At 44.5% G+C, this 18355-nt stretch overlaps 2 protein-coding genes across 2 annotated transcripts in view; one reads left to right on the plus strand and one right to left on the minus strand.

Annotated features, from left to right (window-relative positions):
• Positions 1-5146, plus strand: part of LOC131205054 (endothelin receptor type B-like) — a 37839-nt gene extending 32693 nt beyond the window's left edge. Inside the window, exons 9-10 of the mRNA XM_058196899.1 lie at positions 1981-2089; positions 3283-5146. Coding sequence (XP_058052882.1) covers positions 1981-2089; positions 3283-3426 — 253 coding nt within the window. The 3' untranslated portion in view covers positions 3427-5146. The remainder of the gene's footprint in view (positions 1-1980; positions 2090-3282) is intronic.
• A 4122-nt stretch (positions 5147-9268) lies between these two features.
• On the minus strand, positions 9269-18244 carry LOC131205053 (DNA-directed RNA polymerases I and III subunit RPAC2-like). The gene is made up of 5 exons (XM_058196898.1): positions 18098-18244; positions 15479-15576; positions 13012-13088; positions 11364-11446; positions 9269-9401 (listed from the first exon to the last, which is right to left on the minus strand). The coding sequence occupies exons 1-5, from the start codon at positions 18140-18142 to the stop codon at positions 9354-9356; spliced, it is 351 nt and encodes a 116-aa protein (XP_058052881.1). The 5' UTR covers positions 18143-18244; the 3' UTR covers positions 9269-9353.
• Between the last annotated feature and the right edge of the window lie 111 nt (positions 18245-18355).

Raw genomic sequence — 18355 nt, forward strand, 5'->3', positions numbered from 1 at the left:
TAGTACTAATCACCATGATTGTAGATCCTTTCACAAAGGTATTCTGGTATGTTGTTTTTTTTAAATTTACATTTATATCCCTCCCTTCTCCGAAGACTCAGGGCGGCTATGTCAAGCAATAGTCTTCATCCATTTGTATATTATATACAAAGTCAACTTATTGCCCCCAACAATCTGGGTCCTCATTTTACCCACCTTATAAAGGATGGAAGGCTGAGTCAACCTTGGGCCTGGTGGGACTTGAACCTGCAGTAATTGCAGGCAGCTGCTGTTAATAACAGACTGTCTTACCAGTCTGAGCCACAGAGGCCCTGTTTCAGGAAGCTCTTTCTGTGAGATAAGCAGAGGGTTGATTTAATTTAGGGGTCTCCAAATGTGCAAACTTTAAGACTTGTGGACGTCAACTCCCAGAATTCCTCAGCCAGTCAGGGGAATTCTGGGAGTTGAGGTCCACAAGTCTTAAAGTTGCCATTTCTGGAGAGCCCTGGTTTAATTGAACAGTCCCAGAATGCATCAACTCTACAAGATCAAATTAGCTGGGTAGATACTATGGAGGAGAGGTGTGCTCCGGGGGGGTGTCAATTTTTTTTACTACCGGTTCTGTGGGTGTGGTTTGGTGGGCATGGCATGGCTTGGTGGGGGTGGCTTGGTGGGCGTGGCAGGGAAAGGATACTGTAAAATCTCCATTCCCATCCCAAACCAGGGGAAAGATACTGTAAAATCCCCATTTCCTCCTGATCAGCTGGAACTTGGGAGGCAGAAAATAGATGGGGGTGGAGCCAGTCAGAATTTTTACTACCGTTTTTTTTTTTTTTTTTTGCATTTATATCCTGCCCTTCTCCGAAGACTCCGAAGACTCAGGGCGGCTTACACTATGTCAAGCAATAGTCTTCATCCATTTGTATATTATATACAAAGTCAACTTTTATTGCCCCCAACAATCTGGGTCCTCATTTTACCTACCTTATAAAGGATGGAAGGTTGAGTCAACCTTGGGCCTGGTGGGACTTGAACCTGCAGTAATTGCAAGCAGTGCTGTTAATAACAGACTGTCTTACCAGTCTGGGCCACAGAGGCCCGAACAACTCAAAATTTTTATTACCGGTTCTCCAGAACTGGTCAGAACCTGCTGAAACCCACCTCTGGTGTGCTCCAAGTAATCAAGCCCTGTGCCATGTACAGCTTTATAAGTAACAACCAGCACTTCAAATTGCAACTAGAAGTAACCTGGCAACCAGTGAAGATAAATGTTACATGGCTATACCAAGGCATGCCCACAACTGGTCACATTACTGTATCCTGAACCAGTTGGGGCTTCCAGGTGATCTTCAAGGGCGGCTCCATGGAGAGTGCCTTGCAACAGTCAAGCCATAAACTAACCTGGGCATAAGCAATCCTTTGGATAATCTGGATTTGGCTTGAACTAAAATAATTTTCAAAGAAAAGAAACAACTTGACCTCAGATCTACTAATAGAGAAAGCTAAGCAGGTTAAATCCTAGTTAGCGTTGTGGCCCGCCAGCGGCCAGCAGAGATAGCAGCAGATTTGGACAGTGAGGAGGTTGAGGAGGAACTTGGGCCAGTCCTGGAGTCTGGGGAAGGCTCTGATGAGGGGACAGAACAGCTCTGCGTTGGAGGCAGAGAGGGGGCCTGGGCCGTATGCCAGTTATCAGCTGCCTTTGGAGTCAGACATCAGTGAGGCAGACGAACAGCTGGAGCCTTTTCCCAATGTGTGCATGCGCAGAGTTGCCAGACGAAGGGAACAGCTAAAAAACAAGGGTCGACTTGGGAGTAAGGCCACAGATGGATGATGAATGGCCCCTCCCAGAGGGAATAAAAGAGGAGTGAAAGGGGAGTGAGTCAAGAAAAGTGCTGGATATATTCTTGGAGTCATCAAGAGTTGACTTTTGTCCTTGAAGAAGTTCTTTTGCTTCATCTTAATGTTCTACATGATGATTCTTTCCCGTCTCCTTCCATCCAGTTTCCTTCTGGTTATGGATTACTTTGGCATCAACATGGCCTCTCTCAATTCCTGCATCAACCCTGTGGCTCTCTATTTTGTTAGCCGGAAATTTAAGAACTGCTTTCAGGTAAGAGAGTTGACGAAAAGATGGCATGTGATGGGAGGGAGGGAGGATATGATGAACTGAGGCACCAAAAATAGAGAGAAACATTTTGCTATTATTACTTCTCACGAAAGAAGGCAAATATATGTGTCCCAGGATAATGTTTCTGTTCTGTCCCCCTCGCCTCAGTCTGAGCGATGACTTAATTAGCCGGCAACTATCAGCTCTGGCAGCAAACTAGCAAGCATCTGCCAAGTGTCTCTGTTATCTCCCTTGATGCCGATGAGTCAACTAGGAACAAACAGTATTTCAGCTCTAGTTAAGCAGTTGATTTGCTTGCCACGAAAGGATATAGCAGCCCTTGCTGCTTTTATATTCTGTGGGATGTGGCTCCATGACTCAGCACTTCCTAGGCCTGCCCCACCCTTACTTCTGTTGTTCCAGCCTCTCCTGCCTACAAAACGTAGGGTCCAGCCAGGCCTGATTGCCATCAGCCGGATCTGGAGGCATGGCCTGCGGGGGGGGAAAAGAGTCAGGGGACGGAGGGCTCGTTATCTCCTCCACCTGGCTTGCCTCTGGCTCCTGGAGCTGAGCCAGGGAAGCCGGTGCTCCAGAGGTAAGTCCTGATGGCCCTTCCCCCTCACTTTCCAAGTCACTTTCTGGCAGGGGGCCCGGCTCAGGGGGCGCAGACACAACAGTTTCAGGGTCCAATCTGGGTCAGTCACCGGGACCAGAGGTTTTGTCTTCCAAGCTTTCAGCCTCATGCGGGAACCCATCTTCAGGGAACTTCTCTTTAGCAGAGAGAGACGGGGGGAGGGAGGGAAAGGGAGAGAAATTCTGGCTAGAGCAGGGGTCTCCAACTTTGGTCCCTTTAAAACTTGTGGACTTCAACTCCCAGAGATCCTCAGCCAGTATGTGCACGTGCAGTGAAGCGGTAGCAGACTTTGGAGCATTTCACCACTGTTATGACCTAATTCTGGAGGACACAAGAGTGTAGAAAGCACTGCTACAATTAGTGACTTCTTGGCCTATCCTGAGCCAGGAAGAATGAGACAAACTTCCATCGGTGATTGATGATGATGCTTGTGATCTGTCAATCTCAACTTATTCTCTTCCAGTACCAGGTAAGGACAAAGGAACCAGCACCGCTCAGAAGCCTGTGCGGTCTCGCCAATCCTGCCCTAAATGACTCTTTATCTCTGTTTTGTTTCTCCTAGTCCTGCCTTTGTTGCTGGTGCCAACGGCCAGCCCTTGGCATCCTCCCAACAGACGACAAGGGATCTATGGGAAAATGGAAAGCCAACGGGCAGGAACTCGACCGGAGCAGTTCTCGCCTGAGTAACAAGTGCAGTTCAACTTAAGACCCAGGAAGAAAGAAGACGAGGACATTTGGTTGGAATTCCAAGATGGGACTTCTTGGATACGGGACCTTGGTTTGGGGTATTCCTCTTGAATTCAATTTTCTTCTTCCCCACAGCTGAGCCTTGATCTCAATCATCTGTCTTCAGTCACAGCCCTTTCAAAAATCCCTGCTTTTTAGCTTAGTTCCTCAGCCTCTGGGTGTTGAAGTCCACAAGTCTTAAAAGAGCCAAGTTTGCAGACCCCTGTTCTAGGGGATAATAAACTTGAGATTTCCTTAGAAGAACACGTCACCAGGAAGCTGAAGATCTAGAGCAGTGATGGTGAGCCTTTTTGGCACCGAGTGCCAAAAAAGGGAGCATGCAAGCGCACGCTTGTCTGGGCCGCAACCCGGAAGAGGATCTGCCCAGGGCGCATGCCTGAAAATGAACTTCCAGTTCCTGGCACGCACATGTGCACCAGTCAGCTACTCTTCCAGGTTTCTGGCGTGCATGCACATGCGATAATCAGCTGACCGGTACGCATGTTCACGCAGGAAAATGGAAGACCAGCTCTTCCAGTTTCTGGCACTGCCGCTAGCAAAAAGGCCAGCCGATCGTCACGCACGCACGCCAGAAACCCAGAAGAGGAATGGGGGACATCACACATGCCAGGCGACATGGCTCCGCGTGCCACTTTGGGTACGCGACGTGTGCTATAGGTTTGCCATCACAGATCTAGAGCAAGACTCATATAAATCCAACTTTGATGCCGGACTCACTAATAGTTGGTGGAATCTTGCTTTGGTAGAATCCAAGTTAACAAAACCCAAAACCAACAACACGGGTGGATTTATCACCGTGATACACCGTCAGCCACCACAACTTTCAACATAGTGGAATCTGAATCTGGCCAACTGTATCCTCAAGTTCAAAGTGACACCAAATCCAAACAAAAGTCCTGTTTGAGAGAGGAGAGTGAGTGCCTCTGGCCCCCAATGTCATGAATCCTGAGAGCAACATTGCAATATTTTACAGAATTCCCTACATTTTACCACTCCAGAAACATGTATGTATGTATGTATATATGTACATCCCAGTCTCTTAGCGCAGATATTCTAGTAAGTTGCCAACCTATGAGCTGATTATATGTATTATAATCAACCTATGAGCTGATTATATGTATTATATTGTACTCTCCTATTTAGAAAGATTTCTCTGCTTAGGATACTACAGCAGATCCTGAAAGATGAGATGCTCAGGAATGCATCTAAGTTGCCTCTGTTTTGGATCTTGCTAATATTTCTATCTTTATCCCTCACCCCTACCCTTTGCTTTCAAAAACAATGGCTACCCAACCTACCTTCCATGGAGGACCTGTATACTGCATGAGTCAAAAAGAGGGCTGTGAAAATATTTACAGATCCCTCACATCCTGGACATAAACTGTTTCAACTCCTACCCTCAAAATGATTCTATAGAGCATTGCACACCAGAGCAACTAGATACATGAACAGTTTTTCCCCAACACCATCACTCTGCTAAATAATAATCCCCTCAACACTGTCAAACTATTTACTAAATCTGCACTACTATTAATCTTCTCATCGTTCCCATCACCCATCTCCTTCCACTTATGACTGTATGACTGTAACTTTGTTGCTTGTATCCTTACGATTTATATTGATATTGTTTCCTGATTGCTTATTTGTATCCTATGACTATCATTAAGTGTTGTACTTTATGATTCTTGATGAACGTATCTTTTATTTTATGTACACTGAGAGCGTATGCACCAAAGACAAATTCCTTGTGTGTCCAATCACTTGGCCAATAAAAAATTCTATTCTATTCTATTCTATTCTAATCTAATTCTACTCCACTCCATTCCTTCTATTCTATTCTATTCTAATTCTATTCTAATTCTATTCTATTCTAATTCTACTCTACTCTTCTCTACTCCACTCCATTCCTTCTATTCTATTCTATTCTATTCCAATCCATTCCTTCTATTCTATTCTATTCCTATTTCTATTCTATTCTAATTCTACTCTTCTCTACTCCACTCCATTCCTTCTATTCTATTCTATTCTATTCTATTCTATTCTATTCTACTTCTACTCTTCTCTACTCCACTCCATTCCTTCTATTCTATTCTAATTCTATTCTATTCTAATTCTACTCCACTCCATTCCTTCTATTCTATTCTAATTCTATTCTATTCTAATTCTACTCTACTCTTCTCTACTCCACTCCATTCTATTCTATTCTAATTCTATTCTATTCTACTTCTACTCTACTCTTCTCTACTCCACTCCATTCCTTCTATTCTATTCTATTCTATTTCTACTCCACTCCATTCCTTCTATTCTATTCTAATTCTACTCTACTCTTCTCTTCTCCACTCCATTCTATTCTATTCTAATTCTATTCTATTCTACTTCTACTCTACTCTTCTCTACTCCACTCCACTCCATTCCTTCTATTCTATTCTATTCTATTCTAATTCTATTCTAATTCTACTCTACTCTTCTCTACTCCACTCCATTCCTTCTATTCTATTCTATTCTAATTCTACTCCACTCCATTCCTTCTATTCTATTCTATTCTATTCTATTCTATTCTATTCTATTCTATTCTATTCTATTCTATTCTATTCTATTCTATTCTAATTCTATTCTACTTCTACTCTACTCTTCTCTACTCCACTCCACTCCATTCCTTCTATTCTATTCTATTCTATTCTATTCTATTCTATTCTATTCTATTCTATTCTATTCTATTCTATTCTATTCTATTCTATTCTCTCCTTGCCCAGAGCAGGAATCCACCCACCATCCCAGACCTATGGCTGTCCAACCCGATTGTTGGTCATAATAAAGCTTGATTGATTACCTCCTCCACACATGGAGCACCACCGAAGCAGGCTACTCCTGCTTAACAGCTCTCATGGTTAAGAAATCCCTCCTTATTTCAAGTCTCAATCTCTTTCTCTTAAGCTTCCACCCACTCTTCATGTCCTTCCCTTGGGCACAACAGAACGTATGTCCACACCCTCTTCCCTGTGAGAAGCCTTCAAGTTGTAGAAGACTGCTACCAAGTCTCCTCTTTTACCAGCTCTTCCTTAGGCTGGACATACAGGTAGCCCTCAACTTACGACAGGCCATTTGGTGACCGTTCAGTTACGACGGCACAAAAAAAAAAAAAGGTAACTTACGATGACCGTTTTTCACACTCGCAACCATTGCTGCCCTCGGCCATGGGATCAAAATTGAGACGCCCGATTTGTATTTATGACGGGCTGCATCCTGTGTGCATGCCTGTGTGTGTGAGAGAGAGACGAGATCCCCTTTTGCAACCTTTTGTCATGTCCCCCTCCCGCTCCGACGACCGGGTCTGGGAAGTCTGTATCAAGCGTGGCCACAAAGCCTCTGCAGCTTTGCCAAATTCCTTTCAGATTTCTCAGGCAGACAGGTGTCCAAGTTGTGACTTCAGCAAACCAGATGAGACTTTGCTTGACTCAAAGAATGCCAAAAAGCAGATCCTTTATATAGGCCATGGGGTGTGGCTCAATGACTCAGCATTTATCCAGGCCTGCCCCTCCCTTCCTTCTGCTGACGTCGCCTCTCAATTCTCCGGAAACGGGGATCCGTCCACTGTAAATTCCCTTCCTCCGGATCTGCTGCCGGCAATTCTAGCACGTGGCTGGCTTCGTGCTCACACGCTGTAGGAGTGAGGTTTGTTTGTTCATTCCTGACATTCTGTCCAGGCATGGTGGCTGGGGGCTGGAGGCATGCCAGGCCTTCCTCTTCATTATCAGACTCTGAATCTGATAGCAGGCCCAGCAGGAGGAGGGAAGGGCCCGGCTGAGGAGAGGAGGGCGGGCGAGGCACAACACCTTCTGACAAAGCAAAGTCAATGGGGAAGCCAGATTCGCTTAATAACCCTGTTACTGACTTAACTGCAGGGATCTGTTTAACAACCGTGGCAAAACGGATTGTAAACTGAGGCAAAACTCACAAGCGAAATTTTGGGCTCAACTGTGGTGGTAAGTCGAGATCTGCCTGTAGTCATTTCTCTGAACTTCTCTTCGTAAGATTGTCCCTTGTCACCTTGTCTTCTCTACACTCTCTTCAGCTCAGGGGTGTCAAACACAAGGCCCACAGGCCGGATCCGGTCCGCAATGTGGTTGGATCCGACCCGTGAGGCCATCCTGGAAACTGTAAGGGGCCGGCTCACGTGACTTCGGCCCAGTCTACCCAATATGAAGAGGAAACACTGGGCCAATGTGGCTTTGGCTGGTCTACCTAGTGCAAAGAGGAAATATGCCAGCAGTTTGGGGGAGTGGCGAAATTCAATTTTTTTTTTACTACCGGTTCTGTGGGCGTGGCTTGGTGGGCGTGGCAGGGGAAGGATACTGCAAAATCTCTATTTCCACCCCACTCCTGGAGGAAGGATACTGTAAAATCCCCATTCCCTCCCCACTCTGGGGCCAGCCAGAGGTGGTATTTGCTGGTTCTCCGAACTACTCAAAATTTCTGCTACCGGTTCTCCAGAACCTGCTGGATTTCACCCCTGGAGTGGCGTCAAAGCTGGCCACGCCCACCCACTCGGCCGATCACGCCCAGCCGGCCCCCTGAGGTCAACCACAACCCTGATGCGGCCCTCAGTGAAATCGAGTTTGCCACCCCTATTCCAGCTCCTCAACATTCTCCTTGTATTTTTTTTTAAATTGAAAAAGTTTTAACAAACAAAAACATTTTCCCCCCTTCCCCCTTCCCCCCCGCAAAATCCCCTTCCCCTCTCCCTTCACCGCCCCCCAGCTTCCCGGGTCAATCACAAGGTATTGTTATACATAAACCAAACATAGAATAAAATTTTCCCTTCTAATCCAATTAACCTCATCCAAATCTTTTCATTTCCTAACCCCCCCATTATATAAAATAATACATCCTAATTATTCAAAGTCAATCTGATATCTCTTAATCTAATATCTGTTTTGTAAATGAGGACCCAGATTGTTGGGGGCAATAAGTTGACTTTGTATATAATATACAAATGGATGAAGACTATTGCTAACATAGTGTAAGCCGCCCTGAGTCTTCGGAGAAGGGCGGAGTATAAATGCAAATAAAAAAATAAAAAAAAATAATCAATCCATTTTTTCCATTCAATTAAATAACTTTCCTGCGTATTGTCTTTCAAAAAGGCTGAGATTTTAGCTATCTCAGCCAAGTTAGTAACTTTCAATATCCATTCTTCTATTGTAGGTAACTCTTTTTTCTTCCAATATTGTCCAATCAACAACCTTGCTGCTGTTATTAAGTTCAAAATCAATTTAATCTCAGTCACTGTACAATTTTTCCTTTTGGGAATTATAACGGATTGCACAGTAACATTCTCCTTGTATTATGGCAACCAAAACAGGAGACATATTTTAGTACTGGAAGAGGGTGAGACGACCATTCCCAGAATCTCAGATGTCACCAGTGTCAGAAGCTAGTTTACCAGAAGTAGAGCATTCCGGTCTTCCCCCTCCGCATGTCCTTTCAGATGCCTTTTTATTAGTATGGCCACCTTAACCCTCAACGGCTTTGAGGGGAACATCCCAACACAGCTAATTCTGAATAGCTTTTAAAAAAAACCCACGAAATTTCAAACTCGGTTGAACCCATCAGCTGAAAATATACCCTTTGTGCCCATCACAAACCTGATGATCTAGAAGAGGTACCATGGAATAAAAAAAACCCTGCCGTATTAATGTAGGATACTCGCTGCTCCCTGACGGTAGATGCGTTAAAACTCTAAAGGAAGAATGTGGATCCCATCTCCCGGGGCTTTAGAGAAAGAGTGTTTTTAAAAAAACAAAACAAAATGTCTTTTTAATAACTCATAGTCCCCAAACCCGTTGCTGTGTGCAGAGGTTTATCCATTTGGCGGGTGTCGACATACTACTCCATTTTCACATCGTTCATGGTCTTGTACTCTTCTACACTTGCCTGCAATAGAAAACAAAGGAAGTCTTGAATTTTGGGGCCACAGAATCAAAGATAAGCACTTCAGCAAAAGTCAGTTAGTCCAGTCCCTTGATTAATGGATGTCTATTGTTACACCTAACGGGGTGAGCTCCCGTGACTTGTCCCAGCTTCTGCCAACCTAGCAGTTCGAAAGCACGTACCAAATGCAAGTAGGAAAAATAGGAACCACCTTTGGTGGGAAGGGAACAGCGTTCCGTGCGCCTTTGGCGTTGAGTCATGACGGCCACATGACCACGGAGACATCTTTGGACAGCGCTGGCTCTTCGGCTTTGAAACGGAGATGAGCACCGCCCCCTAGAGTCGGGAACGACTAGCACGTATGTGCGAGGGGAACCTTTACCTTTACCTATTTTTACACCATCCCAGAATGGTAATGGCCACCAATAAAGGCTTGATTAAGATCCCCTCATTTATTTATTTATTTATTTATTGCCGCCCTTCTCACGGTTCAGGTGAGTCCGATTCTAGGCTCCTTTGGAATGGAACCAAGGCTCTTTGCAGGGGCATCTGGAAGCACCACGGAATTGGGTATGGCCAGTCTAGAGAAAGGACGGACTAGGGGCAACATGATAGCAGTGTTCCAGTATTTGAGGGGCTGCCGCAAAGAAGAGGGGGGGAGGGGGTTCAACTTATTTTCCAAGGCCCCGGAGCACAGGCCAAGAAACAAAGGTTGGAAACTAATGAAAGAGAGAAGCAACCTGGAATTAAGGAGAAACTTCCTAACAGTGAAGGACAATTAACCAATGGAACAGCTTTGTCTTCAGAAATTGTGGGCGTTCCATCACTGGAGGCTTTTAAGAAGAGCCTAGACCAGTGATGGCTAAGCTTTTTCTCGTCATGCGCCGAAAGCGCATACGGGCCGGTACCCATAATGCAATGCACACACACCCTGCACATATGTGCATGACCCCCCCCCACGCATGCGCACGCGACTCCGCCACGTGATCTCAGCCCACCCCAAGTATGCGCGTGTGACTCCCCCGCCCGGTTTCGGGTCTAGCAGGCCTCCCTGCAGCCTCCTGGGCCCCAAAACAGGCCATGGGTGGGGCAGATCACACCCCTCATGCCCCGTTTTGGATCTAGCAGGCCTCCCTGCAGCCTCCTGGGCCCAAAATCGGGCTGCGGGAGGGCATGCTGCACCCGACTTGCCTTCCATCACATCCCCCACCCCTGCACACAAAACTCCTCCCCTGCATATGCGTGCCCCCCCCTACACATGCACGCACGTCTCCCGCATGCGCCCCGCCACCCCTGTGCATGCCAAAAATTAGGTGGCTGGCGGGAGGCTCTCGCGTGTGCATATATGGTGCATCTGAGCTGGGCGACGGCTCACGTGCTCACAGAGAGGGCTCTGCACGCCAGCTGTGGCTCACGTGCTATAGGTTCACCATCACGGGTCTAGACAGCCACTTATCTGAAATAGTATAGGTTCTCCTGCTTGAGCAGGGGGCTGGAATAGAAGACCTCTAAGGTCCCTTCCAGCTCTATTCTCTCCTCTCCTCTCCTCTCCTCTCCTCTCCTCTCCTCTCCTCTCCTCTCCTCTCCTCTCCTCTCCACTCCACTCCACTCCACTCCACTCCACTCCACTCTACTGTGTTCTGGACCCAGATTGTTAGGAAAAACATAGAAACAATACTTCTACATTGTAAACCACTCCAAGCATGTTATAACGTGCTATGTATATACAAACCTAAAAGCTATCGTGGCCACTCCTGCTTATCTCATAGTGCTGACTTTGACAATCCGTATTATCACTATCCAACGACCCCAGTTTGGGGTTTTCAAGATGTTCCATATCAGAATTCTTTACTCCCTGCTCCATTTGAAACCTCAGGACTTGGCCTTGGTTTTACCCGCAGCCTTCTGCATTTCCTTTATCTAGAAGTTAGATACTTCTCTGCAGGGCAAATTGCTGTGACTCACCTCAAACGTGTTAAGCACGTGTTGACAGACACCCATAAGGTCTTCCAGTCCCTTCTGGAACGCGTCTATAGCAGGTAGGCCTCCTGTGCGATCAGAGAAAAGATCAATTTTATTTATATTATTTGTATGCTGCTCACATCATCAGAAAAGGGCCGCGATGGCTGAGTGGCTAAGTTCTGACTTCAAGTTCTCAGGACGGCCATTACAATAACATCTCCACACTTGCGGATTGGCTGAATCCACATTGGACCGAAGGGAAGGGTTTCTAATTCCTTTATCCCAACTGTATTGCTTGACGGAATTCAGAGTCTGCTTTTCTTTCGTCTTGCTATCACTCGAGTTCAGTAAAAGGTTCCTTTTGAAATACCAAAGTTTCAAGAGTCTTTACTTTCTTGAACGCGGAGGAGAGGCTAGACTTTACAGCAATATTCTCTGTTAAACTTGATGGGAACCATCTCGGGTTTGGAGTGGGTTGTTAAATTCATACCAGAAGCAGGATTTACTTGGGAACTATCCATCCCCGAGTCTCTTAGCCAATCTCTTGCATTCTAAGTCATGATGCAAAATTTCTCTTGGTTTGAGACTCCGAGTGACATGCCAAAGGCTACACTGGGTGAGGAAAGAATCAATTTCTGAGGTGGGCAGGGACATTCAAAGTGTTTTTCATTTTAAAGAGGGAAGGATTCCTTAAATCTCTGCAAAACTTAAAAGAGATCTGCTTTGCCTTGTAACAGAAATGGGGGGGGGGGGAAAGAGAGTTGAAATGTTGACATACAGTAGTGGCCAAAATTGTGGAAACCTTTTGGGAAAAGTGTATTTTTGAGGTTTGATGGCTAATAACACCACTTTTGGGGGGGAATTTCAAAATAATCATATTCCACTGCTGGAATGGCCTGAGAATAGCCCAGACCTTAACCCAATGGAAAATCTATGGAGCCAACTAAAGAAACTTGTTAGTCAGAAGCGACCCAGCAATAAAACCCAGTTAATAGAAGCAATCCTTCAGTCTTGGTTTCACATTATGACAGCTACAGAACGAAAAGACTTGGTTCACTCCATGGGAAGGTGGCGTAAGGCCGTCATTCACGCTAAAGGTTACCCAACTAAAGATTAACTGACATGTTGATCATTTTTGTATATCTCGTTTATTCTACGTGTTTCACTTTTCTTCTTTACACTCTAACTGCTATTCTAATAGCAAATCCTTCATAAAAGTTATCGCATTACGTTCTTGATTAAATTATCTTTCCATCGATATATAATTTTATGGTACTACTAAAAAAAAAAGTGGTGTTATTAGCTAGTTTTAGAAAATACACTTTTCCCAGAAGGTTTCCACAATTTTGGCCACTACTGTAGTGCAATCAGGAGGCCAAAAGAGAATTAGCTATACCAGAGCTGAACTTTCTACACAACTGTTTATAAATTATAGACACAATCCTCGTGCTGTGGTTTAACGGCAAATTAATCGCTCCCCTCTTGCCCTTCACTGGACGGTGACCTGTCATCCTTCTGGAAAGATAAGCTTCCCCCTGGGGCGATGGAGCTCATGAGCTGAAAAAGCAGGCACGAGGTTTCTCATGAAAGGAAGAAGCTGGCCGGCCCATTCCGTCGGGCCCTCTGGGAAAGTAGAGCTGGGTGCTCTCACCTCTGGTCTGGATGCGAAAGTTGATTTTGCTTTCCGAGGGATGGGTGATGCTGTAACCACAAAACTCAACTTCAGGGCTGCAGGGAAAGAAAGAGAAGATTGTGATAGAGGCAGAGGGGAGAATAAAAAAAATATCAAAGGATGTCCTTGTTGTGGTCCACCAGCAGCCTGTGAAGCTGGCAGCGGAGTCGGACAGTGAGGAGGCTGGGGAGGACATTGGGTCAGTCCTGGAATCAGGGGAAGGCCCGCACGAGGGCTCTGCATCAGAGGCAGAGATGAGGCCAGGGCTATCTGGGAGCGATGCGCAGACTCCGGAGCCTCCAGAGGCAGACAGCAGAGAGGCAGAGGAACAGGAGAAGCCTGTTCCTACTGCACACATGCGAAGAGCTGCCAGAAGGCAAGAGCAGCTAAAGAAAAAAAGGACAACTCAGGAGTAAGGCCAGGAGATGATTGGCTCTTCCCATAAGGCTTAAAAGAACAGCAGTGGATCTTGGGTTCTTTGTAGGAACCCAAGATTCTTGTTTCTTGTCTCCTGTTTCTGACCTTTGTGGGCTTCTTGCTAAGAAACGCCTTTGGCAGGGTGCCAAAGAAGACAAAGGTTTGTGATAAGGCTGAAGGACTTAATCTGGACTAAGTTAGAACAGGTTGACAGTTAGAACAATGAATCAGTGGAACAACTTGCCTCCAGAAGTTGTAAATCCTCCAACACTGGAAGTTTTTAAGAAGAGATTGGATAACCATTTGTCTGAAGTGGTGTAGGGTTTCCTATTCTAATAAAATATGTTTGTTTAGGACTGATTGTGTCTGGTAATAACTACTTGGGCCTAGGTCACAACAGTTCTCTGTTTGTCTGATGCTCTGAAAATCATACACCAGGAAAGGTTTGGCTGTACATTTAGTACTCAAATGGATATATGCTATCTAATGTATGTATGTATGCATGTATGTATGTATATATAATAGATGCTTCTAATCAAGGAGAGAAGCAACTTAGAACTAAGGAGAAATTTCCTGACAGTTAGAACAATCAATCAGTGGAACAGTTTGCTTCCAGAAGTTGTGAATGCTCCAACACTGGATGTTTTTAAGAAGATGTTGGATAACCATTTGTCTGAAGTGGTGTAGGGTTTCCGCCTAAGCAGAGGGTTGGACTAGAAGACCTCCAAGGTCCCTTCCAACTCTGTAATTCTATTCTATTCTATTCTATTCTATTCTATTCTATTCTATTCTATTCTATTCTATTCTATTCTATTCTATTCTATTCTATTCTGTTCTGTTCTAATGGACAACGGAACACGCTTCCATTCAGATGTCCTACCAAATTTTCCTGGGACACTGATTTTTGTGTGAGGCCTGATGTGACAAAAAGAAAACATCAATCCATTGTGAAATTGTAATCGCAAATCAACGCATAAGCCGGCGTTGTAAAATTGACTGAAGTCATTTTGGCCAATGTCAGTTACTTCTTCAGAAGTAGAGATGATGAGTACCCATCTCCAACCTCCTATCAGTGTTGAAGCTAAGTTATCAGAGACCGTCAACAATCACCTCCTTTGTCTAAATACTATTAAGATGTTCAGATTCATATAAAAGGATGGTTGCGTATCTCGCCTTAGTCCCTTATACAAGGCTATTGTGTGATTTGATGCATGGTAGAAATCCACCTAACTTTTAAATTAACCATACTTAAGCAAACCACCGTTTCCTGCTAAGCATCAAGCACCATATTTTTCGGAGTATAAGACGCACCTTTTTCCCCCAAAAAAGAGGGTAAAAATCTGGGTGCGTCTTATACTCCGAATGTAGCCCCGGCCAGCTTTCAGGGGCTGAAAAAAAGCATCAGAAATGAAGCATCAGAAAAGAAGCCCCCAAACAGAACTTCAGAAAAAAGTCCCCCAAACAGAGCTTCAGAGGCTTTTTTTCTGAAGCTGTTTCGGAGGCTTTCAGAGACAGGAAAAAAACTTTTTTCTGAAACAAAGTTTCAGAGGCAGAAAAAAAAAAGCCAAAAAAAGCAAGGCACAGAAATCACAACCAAGGAACTGTTGCTAAAATTCACCTCTGGAAACAGCCGATTGGGGGTATTCCGGGAGGCCGATCCACCTGCCAATCGTCTTTTTTCTTATTTTCCTCCCCAAAAACTAAGGTGTGTCTTATACTCCAGAAAATACAGTATATCATTGTCTCCAAATGGCTATAAGGAGCTTATGAGGTAGGGTTTTGGCAATTGCTTTGGAACTGAGGCTAAAAGGTGCTTTAAAAGTCTGCACAGAGCATACTCAGCCGCCTTAAACAAAATACAAGTATGGTGTGCAATTTCATATTAGTTTTGCAGAATCTCAGCTTTAAAAGAGTTGTAAAGAGGTGTTATAAGACTGGCCCTGTATGCTTCTTGTCTTCAAAATAAAAGCATTGCTCCCACCAAATAAGAAAAGTTGGCATCCACCCTGCAACAGGACCTTATATTTACTTTTTCATAATCATGTATCTCAAAGAATTGCCAAGAGTGTGATCTTCATTGTTGAGCACAAACGTGACACAGCTCTTATCCGATCCCTCAGCTCGTACCTACAGACAAGAGGAAGAGAAAAAATAAATAAATCAAAAGCTGGAAGGTAAAAGGTGGGGTTTCTTCGAGCAAAAAGGGCTTGAGGGCAGCACACCTGTGTTAGAGGGCGGAACACTTTTCCTTTCTTCTACTTAATCCTCTATATCCATCCATACTTTCCCCACAGGGAGATCTGATTTAAATCAAGTCGATTTAAATCGTAATTTTTAAAGAGCAACTGCCATCTCTGTCCCGCAGCGGCTCCTCCTCTGACCTGCTGTTGACTTTTTTTTTTTTTTTACATTTATATCCCGCCCTTCTCCGAAGACTCAGGGTGGCTTACAGTGTGTAAGGCAATAGTCTCATTCTATTTGTATATTTACAAAGTCAACTCATTGCCCCCCCAACAATCTGGGTCCTCATTTTACCTACCTTATAAAGGATGGAAGGCTGAGTCAACCTTGGGCCTGGTGGGACTTGAACCTGCAGTAATTGCAGGCAGCTGCTGTTAATAACAGACTGCATTAGCAGTCTGAGCCACAGAGGCCCTGACTCACCGACAGTCCCAATGTTACAGAATATACAGCCTCATGCTACATAACTAAGCTCCGTTTCATGCGGAATAAACTAAATTAATGTGTCTTGAATAGAAAACGATATTTAATTAGATTTTTTACTCCAAAAGCATTTTATTAAAATAAATTTGATAAAAATAATAAAAAAAATCAATTTAAATTAAAAAAAAACCCTTGCTTAGTAGCCCTGGCAATTGCTAATTGTGAGGATGGCGAGGAGGGTGGCTTTTGAATAACTAAAAAGCCAAGATGGAAGCTTCAACTGATAGTTTTCCACCTGATACATTAGCCCTTAAAAGACCCAGGAGCAGAGAGAGAGAGAAAGAGACAGACAGACAGACAGACATGAGAGAAAGAGGTGATGAATGGATGGATACAGACAGATAGACAGAAATAGGAGAGAGATAGACGTGATTAGATAGATAGATAGATAGATAGATAGATAGATAGATAGATAGATAGATAGACAGACAGATAAGATAGGCAGGCAGGCAGGCAGGCAGACAGACAGGAGAAAGATAGAGGTGATGTATGTATGTATGTATGTATGGATGTATGTATGGATGGATAGAGAGACAGATATGAGAGAGATAGAGGTGAAAGGTGGGTGGGTGGGTAGGTAGATAGACAGACAGACAGACAGACATGAAAGAGTGATGGATGGATGGACAGACAGACATGAGAGATAGAGGTGATGGGGTGGGGTGGATAGGTAGGTAGGTAGGTAGGTAGGTAGGTAGGTAGGTAGGTAGGTAGACAGGCAGACAAACATGAGAGAGATAGAGGTGATAGGTAGGTGGGTGGGTGGGTAGGTAGACAGACAGACAGACATGAGAGAGATAGAAGTGATGGATGGATGGATGGATGGATGGATGGATGGATGGATGGATGGACAGAGACAGATATGAGAGAAACAGGTGATAGGTGGATGGGTAGGTAAATAAAGAGAGAGAGAGAGAGAGAGAGAGAAAGAGAGGGGGGGATAGCTAGCTAGCTAGATAGATAGAAAGATAGACAGACAGACAGATATGAGCGATACAGGTGATAGGTACCTGGGTAGGTAGATAGATATTTAGATAGATATTTAGATAGATAGATAAATATAAAGAGAGAGAGAGAAAGAGGGGGGGGCTAGCTAGCTAGCTAGCAAGATAGACAGAGACAGATATGAGAGATGCAGGTGATAGGTGGGTGGGTGGGTGGGTGGGTAGATAGATAGATAGATAGATAGATAGATAGATAGATAGATAGATAGATAGATAGATATAGAGGGGGGGATAGCTAGCTAGCTAGCTAGAAAGATAGACGGAGACAGATACACTATATACACTATATACTAATATACTTATATATATATATATACTTACATACTATATACTTATATACTATAAGGGGTGTGCATAAGTGCACAAAAGTGCCTACCGTTCCTGTCCTATTTTTTCCCCTTTCAATATATGTTCCTGTATATAATGTTGTGACAAAATAAATCAATAAATAAATAAAATATGAGCGATACAGGTGATAGGTAGATGGGTAGGTAGGTAGGTAGGTAGGTAGGTAGATAGATAGATAGATAGATAGATAGATAGATAGATAGATGGGAAGATAGCTAGCTAGTTAGATAGATAAAAAGACAGACAGACATGAGAGAAATAGAGGTGATGGATGGATGGATGGACAGACAGCGACAGATATGAGAGATACAGGTGATAGGTGGGTGGGTAGGTGGGGAGAGAGAGAGAGAGAGAGAGATAGAAAGAGAAGATAGCTAGCTAGTTAGATAGATAAAAAGACAGACAGACAGACATGAGAGAGATACAGGGAATGGATGGATGGACGGATAGATTGATTCTGCAGCAGTTTCCACTAATTATGATTAATGGGTGGTTGCTCATTGGCTTTAGGCTTCACCTGCTGGATTTCTGCCTGCTAGCCGAGAAGGGCGCTGCCCTCCGCCCGGGCTTACCATCTGCAGCACGCGCGGCTGCTGCTTCTCCTCTTCGTCTCCCATCTTTCCCGCATGCGCTGTGGAGCGCAGGGGATGCAGGGAATCGTAGTCTTCAAGTCAGGAATCCGTTCCCCCCCACCCCCCAACCTTGCTTTCAAATAAGAAGCGTTTCTGGGGGAAACGCCTCGGCAATGAAGAGGTTAAAAAGCCACCCCGGGCGCGAGTTTTTTTTTCTTTCTTTCCTCCCAATCGTCCAATCGGTGTCTACTTCCGCCT

This window comes from Ahaetulla prasina, chromosome 11, assembly GCF_028640845.1.
Source record: "Ahaetulla prasina isolate Xishuangbanna chromosome 11, ASM2864084v1, whole genome shotgun sequence".
In the NCBI taxonomy this organism is placed as follows: domain Eukaryota; kingdom Metazoa; phylum Chordata; class Lepidosauria; order Squamata; family Colubridae; genus Ahaetulla; species Ahaetulla prasina.

Excerpts from the sequence above, each read along its gene's own strand:
- LOC131205053 (XM_058196898.1), bottom strand. The coding sequence starts at position 18,142 with ATGGGAGACGAAGAGGAGAAGCAGCAGCCGCGCGTGCTGCAGATG. Across the intron at positions 15,577-18,097 it reads AGCCGCGCGTGCTGCAGATG|GTACGAGCTGAGGGATCGGA; the intron begins GTAAGCCCGGGC and ends TCTTGTCTGTAG. Across the intron at positions 9,402-11,363 it reads ACGTGCTTAACACGTTTGAG|GCAAGTGTAGAAGAGTACAA; the intron begins GTGAGTCACAGC and ends TTTCTATTGCAG.